At 38.5% G+C, this 9,559-nt stretch overlaps 1 protein-coding gene and 1 long non-coding RNA gene across 3 annotated transcripts in view; both read right to left on the bottom strand.

Annotated features, from left to right (window-relative positions):
• LOC144517679 (uncharacterized) overlaps positions 1-1,488 on the bottom strand; it is a 2,507-nt gene extending 1,019 nt beyond the window's left edge. The window contains exons 1-3 of the mRNA XM_078249807.1: positions 1,335-1,488; positions 1,071-1,225; positions 1-386 (exon numbers count right to left, since the gene is read on the bottom strand). The exon at positions 1-386 is cut by the window's left edge and continues 1,019 nt beyond it. Of these exons, the coding sequence (XP_078105933.1) occupies positions 1-386; positions 1,071-1,225; positions 1,335-1,350 (557 nt within the window). The 5' untranslated portion in view covers positions 1,351-1,488. The remainder of the gene's footprint in view (positions 387-1,070; positions 1,226-1,334) is intronic.
• Positions 1,489-3,986: 2,498 nt separating this feature from the next.
• LOC144517681 (uncharacterized) lies at positions 3,987-8,497 on the bottom strand. Of its 2 annotated transcripts, XR_013501960.1 has the most exons (4): positions 8,416-8,497; positions 8,244-8,322; positions 7,505-7,641; positions 3,987-5,929 (listed from the first exon to the last, which is right to left on the bottom strand). It is a non-coding gene; the product is annotated as an uncharacterized LOC144517681 (long non-coding RNA). The 2 variants fall into 2 exon arrangements; XR_013501959.1 differs by having other exon boundaries at positions 8,244-8,460.
• Between the last annotated feature and the right edge of the window lie 1,062 nt (positions 8,498-9,559).

The raw sequence follows: 9,559 nt of genomic DNA on the forward strand, positions 1-9,559 counted from the left end.
TTATCTTTTGAAATTTGGACCTCAAACTTATGCTGCAGCCAGTTCAGATAGTCCCTGGCTGTCTTCAACAGAGTGTGACTCCACTGCTTCCTCTCAAACGCGTGCTTGGGCATATTGGGTGGGGGTGGGTTCGGGGAGCATTCCCCTCCGAGAATATACTTTGCACACACTGCGAGCATGTCGACCCCGGAGATGGCGTTCCTGAGCATCTCGTGAAGGGAAACATCTTTGGGATTCAGGTTGTTCTTCTGGTCCTCCAGGACTTCCTTCAGGCCTTGAGACATGAAGAGGAGGCTGCACTGAACTTTTGACCCCTGGACATGGTGGATCTGGAGCTCAGGGAAGCCAGGGGGCCAAGTGCCAAGGTGCTCCCCATTGGCTTTCTCCTGGAAGAAAAGACCAACAGTAAATTCCATTGAAAGATTTATTTTGCTTATCACATGATATATCAAGTCTGCAATCTCGCTGTATCACACATATTCCAGTAAACTATGTCTTAGCATGATCTACAAAACACACACACACACACACACACGCGCGTGCGCTTATCACTGCATGTCAATGTGCTATTGTCATAAAGAGAAAAGACCCATTTTGGAGATTAAAGCATTTACACAGGCAAAAGCAATGAAGACACATTTTCTTGCCACAAAAGGCTCATCCCATACATTAAAATGAAAAGCTCATGCAATTTAATATGTATACAGTTGTACGGCATGGCAGCTATGTTATTAGTCAAACACCCACAAAAAAAATCTGTCAAACAACCATAAATGATTTTATCCTATATTATCAATAGTATAAGAAGGTAACTATTCTATGAATATTATGTTAACATTTCACATAAACCACAGCGTGCATTTCTACAGATTCAATTGTTATTGTAGTAGATAGTTTAATCTATAACAATGCATCTCTATAACATCTGAAGTCTTTAACACAGAAAGTGGCTACAATTTGCTTCACCTCCACCAACTACAACCAACCAGTGTGATGAAGACTGCGGCCGTGACACACATAGACACCACCTTCAGACATACTGTAGAGACACACAGTATTATGATACTTACAAAATCTGTCAAGCTCGCTTTAACTACACTTTTGGTCAGGGCTGTCAGCTCTTTCGGGCTGCATGAAACAGAAGCAGCATGTTTCTGTGCCGCATGTCCTGCATCCAAGCTTTGCATTGTAATCACCATCCAGGTACACAACACCGTCAGAGAACCTGCAATATGCAAGTGCACAGTCACAACATTTTAAATCTATCCCATGATTTTTTTAAAGACACAAATGTATTAATGCTTGAAGGAAGTGAGTTCCATGGCATAGTGTACCTGCTCTGTATTTCATTCCGAGTCCACTCAAGTTTTCAAATATGACGTGTACTGATGATTAGTAATGCAATAACAATCACACAAGGTATGTTTTATAGTTGCAAACCTCTTAAAGGAGGCATGTGAAAGCAGTTGTGAAGATAAACTTCCGCTCTATCTAAGTCATATCCTTTGATGAAAATTGATTGAAAAGATTGGGTTCCTTTGACAGGTCAACACTTTGCACAGTGCTTTTTGTCACTCCCACTTAAGGAAATGCTGAAAATGACTGATGAAGATGATAAGTATTTAACACAACTGTCATGAAGGTTTGCTCATTTTATGAAAACATGTGTTTTTGCATCCTGATTAACCTTTTCAGTATGACAACATTCAATTACATTCTGCAAATAACTAAAAGAGAAAAATCAATTGGTTTCTCTGGTCAAATGATCGTCCACAACTTTAGGAAATGATTTTAGTTGGTTTGTACAGAGGACGTAGGTCATTTTATCACTGACATTTATTCAACACACAACAATGAATTTGTATTTTGTTAAAGAAATAATTTTTTGTTTGGATCCAAGGCCAAAAAATAAACAATCATGTCATCTTTACATCACTTCAGGCTAAACCGAGCTCTTAATACAGTGGTGTGAAAAAGTGTTTGCCCCCTTCCTCATTTCCTGTTCCTTTGCATGTTTGTCACACTTAAGTGTTTCGGAACATCAAACCAATTTAAACAAAAGTCAAGGACAACACAAGTAAACACAAAATGCAATTTGTAAATGAAGGTGTTTATTATTAAAGGTGAAAAAAAATCCAAACCATCATGGCCCTGTGTGAAAAAGTGATTGCCCCCCTTGTTAAAACATACTATAACTGTGGTTGTCCACACCTGAGTTCAATTTCTCTAGCCACACCCAGGCCTGATTATTGCCACACCTGTTCACAATCAAGGCATCACTTAAATAGGAGCTGCTTGACACAGTAAGGTCCACCAGAAGATCCTTAAAAGCTACACATCATGCCGAGACCCAAAGAAATTCAGGAACAATTGAGAAAGAAAGTAATTGAGATCTATCAGTCTGGAAAGGGTTATAAAGCCATTTCCAAAGCTTTGGGAATCCAGCGAACCACAGTGAGAGCCATTATCCACAAATGGCGAAGACATGGAACAGTGGTGAACCTTCCCAGGAGTGGCCGGCCGCCCAAAATTACCCCCAAGAGCGCAGCGACGACTCATCCAAGAGGTCACAAAAGACCCCACAACAACGTCCAAAGAACTGCAGGCCTCACTTGCCTCAGTTAAGGTCAGCGCTCATGCCTCCACCATCAGGAAAAGACTGGGCAAAATGGCCTGCATGGCAGAGTTCCAAGGAGAAAACCACTGCTGAGCAAAAAAGAACATCAAAGCTCGTCTCAATTTCTCCAGAACACATCTTGATGATCCCCAAGACTTTTGGGACAACATTCTGTGGACCGATGAGACAAAAGTGGAACTCTTTGGAAGGTGTGTGTCCAAGTATATCTGGCGTAGAAGGAACACTGCATTTCATAAAAAGAACATTATACCAACTGTAAAATATGGTGGTGGTAGTGTGATGGTCTGGGGCTGTTTTGCTGCTTCAGGACCTGGAAGACTTGCCGTGATAAAAGGAACTATGAATTCTGCTGTCTACCAAGAGATCCTGAAGGAGAATGTCCGACCATCTGTTCGTGTACTCAAGCTGAAACGAACTTGGGTTCTGCAGCAGGACAATGATCCTAAACACACCAGCAAGTCCACCACCGAATGGCTGAAGAAAAAACAAAATGAAGACTTTGGAGTGGCCTAGCCAAAGTCCTGACCTGAATCCTATTGAGATGTTGTGGTATGACCTTAAAAAGGCCGCTCATGCTCGAAAACCCTCTAATGTAACTGAATTAGGACAATTCTGCAAAGATGAGTGGGCCAAAATTCCTCCAGGACGCTGTAAAAGCCTCATTGCACGTTATCGCAAACGCTTGGTTGCAGTTGTTGCTGCTAAGGGTGGCCCAACCAGTTATTAGGTTTAGGGGGCAATCACTTTTTCACACAGGGCCATGATGGTTTGGATTTTTTTTCACCTTTAATAATGAACACCTTCATTTACAAATTGCATTTTGTGTTTACTTGTGTTGTCCTTGACTATTGTTTAAATTGGTTTGATGTTCCGAAACACTTAAGTGTGACAAACATGCAAAGGAACAGGAAATGAGGAAGGGGGCAAACACTTTTTCACACCACTGTATATGTCAGCTGTTTATCACGTATTTATGTGGTAACATATTTATGTTATGATTGAGTCATTCCTTCTCAGATCCCCCTAACGCAATACTTCCTGTGCGTAGATGTGACGCTAACTACACTCAACAACAGCCTTTCATGTTAACCCGGTTCAGTCCAGTTTAACCCTCCAACTATGTTTTCTAACTCTACGTCACTGGTTTGATTTGGTTGAAAATACATGGGCGTAGGAATGATGATAAGTGGTCCAATCCATATTTCATCAACAGTTTAGTTATCCTTTTGTTCATTTATGTAAATGTCAAATGCTTTGTAGTGTTCACCCCACATTAAAGATAACAGATGTTTTGTGGCATTGAAAAACTTCAAAGGAGACGTTGAAGAAGCAGACCAGCAGGCAGGAGTCAGTGCAAAGTGGCGTTTAGTAACAAAAAATATCAATGAAACAGAGGCAAAAATGAACACTGTGAAATTCAAAACAAGACAAATAACAACAGAAATGTATGCTAAAGAAAAGAGAAAAAAATAAAATAAATTAAACTGCCAAAAGACTTTTTCCTATACTGACGGAATGGCCTTTTACCTTCACGGCTTAACTCAAAGATATACATCTGCTCAGGTAAGCAGATGGTGAGCTAAAATGATACAATGCGTCAAACTATACAAAATGATAAAGAAAGCATCATTTGAGATTTCTTAGTTACTGCTTACTCACTCTAGTCTAATTTGACCCATTTTCTAAAAGTGTCCACATCAGAAATGTGGGTTTCTTTCAACCAAATTGTCAAAATAAATGGTGTGGATGGTTCCCTGGAATGCTCTGCACAAGTAAAATAAATGATCAGTTCACTACTTTCATTGAATTTGGGTGTTTTATTCAATTTTTAGGTCTTTGGAATTAATTACGAACAACAAAATATCAAAAATAGCGCAGAGAAAAATGACAAAATTGTTGAGAAACGTGTTGAAAAAGAACAACAAAATGTTGAAAAAAAGGCTTAATTTAAGATTTGACAAAGAAAAATAAAAAGTCATTGTTGCACGTTTGACGGGAAGACAACACAAATGTTAACAGAATGTCATTTACTATAGAATGGTTGTACTTCCTTCCTTAACTTGACAGTTCCTCACTGCTGAGAGAACCAAATGATGCAAACCTTTTGTCAGTATCCCCGACTGAGCCGATGATTCACACTAACATGACAGGGAAATAAATAAAACAAACAGAAATGAAACTACACAACTTACACTTGTGTTATGTTACTTAACTAATAGATTAGCAAATTATAAATAACAGATGAACTCAAACAATGGAATACAATAAATACATAATATAATGTACACAAAATGCTACATTGCTTTCAAAAACCCTTTTTAAGAAAATAAATACATATAACTTTATCAATAATGGTAATTTAAATATAATATCCATAAATAACAACGACAAAATGAACATTGTGCAAAGCAAATCCATTATTTCCAATTAGTAGCGTGGCGTGGCTCTCATGGGCATCAGCATGAGCCATAATGGTGCACACTTCACTGATTTTCCACCATGTTTTACAGCCAAAGGCCAACAAAATTTGACCCCAAACACGCTGATCTTCATGTCAAACATCCAATGGAATTTTTGGCATAATATCTAGATAAACAAATCTATTGGATATGTGACATGGAGATCAGCGTGTTTGGGGTCAAATTTCGACCAGAGGCAGATATTATGGTAGTGACAGTTTAAATGAAGGAAAGGTACAGTATATGTTCTGCATCTCTACATTTATATGACTCTACTGTCTGATCATACTGGGGCTGTAGTCAAAAAGTAAAATCAAAACATGGCAGAATATAGCGTGAGGATACCAGGTGACATCATCAGGGTCATTTTCTCAGCCCTCTTTAACGAGTGCCACTTTTAAAAGCATTGAACCCCTGCTGTCTATTTGTCACACACTTCCTTTGCCTCCGCAAGAACCCGCGACACTTGTGTAAGCCAGTCCTCTAGAGTGACTATGACACCCCATCCATATACTTTTTTTGCATAGTTATCATTGTGGGACAAATGTGGTGGGGTTGGATTTGTCGGCAAACAGTTGATGTTCATAAGAATATTCTTTATTTTAGCTAAATGGTTGAAGAGGTTTCCATGGACGTGTGACAGGGGCTTCGCAACAGATTCAGGGTTGCCCCAAGTGTTCTCCTGATGATATTTTACATTTAAAATGTGCACTTTAAAAAGCTCATTCTTGATGTAGATGTCCTGCAGCTGCTCAGAAATGTTGGTACCAGATATTGTAGAGTTAGGACACTCGTCTGGAACTGGACCATTCATGGATCCATGATAGCTTTTCTGTAAAAAAGGAAGTGGATGAAAATGAATTCACCATAAAAAAAAGTGTGGGCTGAAAATGATCATTTAAAAATGCATATGCACAAAATGCAAAATGCATGCATTTCAGTATGTGAACTACAGTTACACTTTTTACAAATAAGGTCATAAGGACTTTTGGGATTGAATGAAAGTAAAATGACATGAAGGTTAAGTTTACAAGAAATAGAAATTTAAAGTATTGGTAAAATGTCAAACCAGTTCCATCTCAGTTCTTACAGACACATTATACTTATTATACATTATATTAGTGTATACATTTTTTTCACATAAACAACAATATTGATACAAAGATATCAGTTAAACTTGTTGTATAAGGGAACAACACAATGTTAATGTTAGCTGTTAATGGTAGCAGAAAGTGATATTTTCTGTTGCAGTCCGAAACAGTTAAAATGTATCATGTTTTTGATACTCTGGTCGGCATTTTTTCACCAATAGCCATGTGTATGTGCATTCTGCTGCTTAATGTAGTTGCACGTGACAGGCTGCACACCTACAACTTCAGCAAGCTCTTTTTATTATGCTTTTATTGTTGTGAGTTTGTTTGGCTGCACTGTAAGCAAATACAAATTTGTATTTTTGACAAAAGTTTAAAATTAGATGCCAGGGAGTGTGTGCAGTCACATACAATGTTATTGGCCTTTCTCATCAGTCTGTCTTTGTAAATGTGTTCAATAACTTGCTGTCAGTTGTAACTGTGAAATTCGAACAAAAATAGATCACTTTGTCTGCAAGTTAACTCAGTAGTAATCTGAATCCAAATCAGAGAGGAGTTTGTTGCCACAGTAGTTACCCTATGTGGAATTTGCATCAGTGATTGTGCATACATACACAAACAAACATATTAAAGTGCTCATATTATGCTAATTTTCAGTTTCATAATTGTATGAATGCGCAGTAGATACTCACTTAGTCAGTGCTTGGGCACAGACATTAGTAACGAGGTGAGTGTAGACTAACGTGACTAGATAGAACTATGTGTGAAAGTTACGGACATGGCGTCACTAGTTCAACCATACATGTTCTAACCAGAATCGGATCCTGAAGAAGGAGGGGAGTCTCCTGCAGAACCTGAGACTCAGAGAATTCAAATGTTTCGGCCGATGATGTAGACGGCCCTGCCGATTTTGACCAGCTCACCCGGAGACTGAAGGCAGGATACATTCAGAAACCCGTATCTCACTCAAAACAGCATGGAAGTTTGTATGCGTGTGGAAGCACCAGAGACACAAAATAACACACCAAATCCCAGAAAAAGTGATTTTTTTTTTCATAATATGGGCACTTTAAATATGAATTATTAAGTCACAAATCTCGAAACCAACAGCTGTGCACGATGATGCCGAGATCAAACATGAGTTTTGATCAAGTGACAAAATGGGTTTGGGACCAGTGGATAAACTGAAATGTTTTGTACCAGCTAGGAAAACTGTCCCCAAGAGTGTTGTGCATGGTTACATCAAACTATGGACAGGAAATATATCATACCATAGAAAAAATGACCGCATGACAGAATCACAGAGTGGTACTTACATATTTATCCAGTAGCACTTTTGTGTCAAGAATCAATAGGTCTGTAAGAGACTTGGTGCTGTCTAAGTCACAGCTGGCGGGAATCGTGGCAGAACAAGTTGGCCTCCACTGGACTTCCAGGAGCAGCAATCCAAGTACTAAGAAAAGATCATACAGGTGGATACAGGTGACTCAAAATGTAACACAGAATATAAGGTGAATAAGAAAGAATTCAGCTTCTTTTAGGATGTATTTCTCTTTTCATTTTGGCCAACATTAGTTCCTTTTAAGCAGTCACAAGCCAATAATGTTGGGAACCTATACCTCAGATAAAGAGAGAAAGCTCAAAGCACCAATTGGATGTAAGCTCCTTGTTTTTTTTCAACTTGTCAATCAAAACAACAAAGAACATTACTTAAAGAATTTAATAAGATGTTGCGAACATTGATTAATGCCTCTAATACCAAAAATGACAAGACAATACATTGGGGATATACGGAGGATCAGCCTTCACTGGTTTCCAAATATATAGGACTGCACACTCACATGACTACTGAAACAAATAAATGCGCACAAAAGTCTGTACAAAAGCCTGTTTGTAACATAATTCATATAGTTAATACATTTAAATTTGATTTGTCAGCATTATGTAAGGTACTACTCATCTAAGCAGCTAAATACTAAACTGCATTATTTGATACATCAAATAACAATGTTGTTTCATTGTAAATGTAGTATTAATTGTTACAAAGATATTTACCATAGTGCCTTAGAAGTCCATTGCGTGTATTATCCATTGTAGCCACAGTAGTCACTGATTTACTCAATGTTCAGCAGTTCTTAATAAACAAACCACATTAAAACAGCAAGGTGAAAATAATTGTCCTATATATAGGCCACAGTATTTTAAATGCTCATCTACACCCACTTACCAACACTGACACACACGCACAACCTTGCATGCTTACAAGGAATGACAAAATTCCATGATGACAATTTCCTTTTAAACATCACTCACGTTATGACAGTGTGTGCCGCTTGTCTCAGCCCTTTGGGTTCAGCAGAGGTGTGGCTTAATTGCTTCATGTGCTTCTCAGATAATATTTTGCGGACAGTTTACACTCAAAAATAGTAATAAAGTTATAACATAAAACACAGACATTGGTGTATTGTGTGTTATTTGCAAACGAAAATATCAAAACACAATTTCACGGTCTGCTTTGTATCTTTTAGGCATCTGAGAATGAAAACAGAGAAGACAGAGAAACCACCCTGTTTTGAGAAGTTCAATGACAATTTCAATTCAATTTTATTTATAGTGTCAAATCATAACAGGAGTTATCTTAGGATCCGTTACAGATAGAGTAGGTCTAGACCACACTTTAATTAACAAAGACCCAACTATTCTTACTCAACAATATCAACAAAATGTTCCCCCACAAAAAGATGACCCACTCATCCACTTATGGATCCTCTACCAGTTTCAGCTGAGTTTCAGTTTCTCTCCAATAATTAGCGATACGGTGGCGAGTATGAAACCACCCTCTCATCCCCATAAGATTCTGCAAACTTCTGTTTAAAATTGTCTTGGGTCTCTCACTCGTTATAATCACTTATATCTATCTGCAATCTGTGTTCCTGTATACTTTAAACATGTTTAGTTGCAGGGGCGTAGCACAAAATTCTGGGCCTTGTAGAAAGGTATTTTCTATCGGCCCCTCCCCGCATCCACAGCTATTCATTCTAGCATCTTTTTGGGCCCTTCTCACATGAGGGCCCTGGCTACTCAGCCCCCCCCAGTCCGACGCCCCTGTTTAGTTGTGTTGAATCTCCTAAATTGTAGATAAAAAAAAACTACTGTAACCTACTGATTTCCACATAGTGGTTGCAGTTGAGATTTCATCTCTGACAGCCTGTTCCCAAAGCTGAAATGTACTGGGTTTGTTTCATCTTCAGTTAAGTCCAGCTTCAGACATTAAGACCAGGACACCTGCTTTTGACCAGCATGTCAAGTACCTTGTTTGCTCCCGTTGTTACCATTTGAGGAATATCACAAATCTTTCTCTATCACCAGCT

Source organism: Sander vitreus, chromosome 5, assembly GCF_031162955.1.
Source record: "Sander vitreus isolate 19-12246 chromosome 5, sanVit1, whole genome shotgun sequence".
Classification (NCBI taxonomy): Eukaryota; Metazoa; Chordata; class Actinopteri; order Perciformes; family Percidae; genus Sander; species Sander vitreus.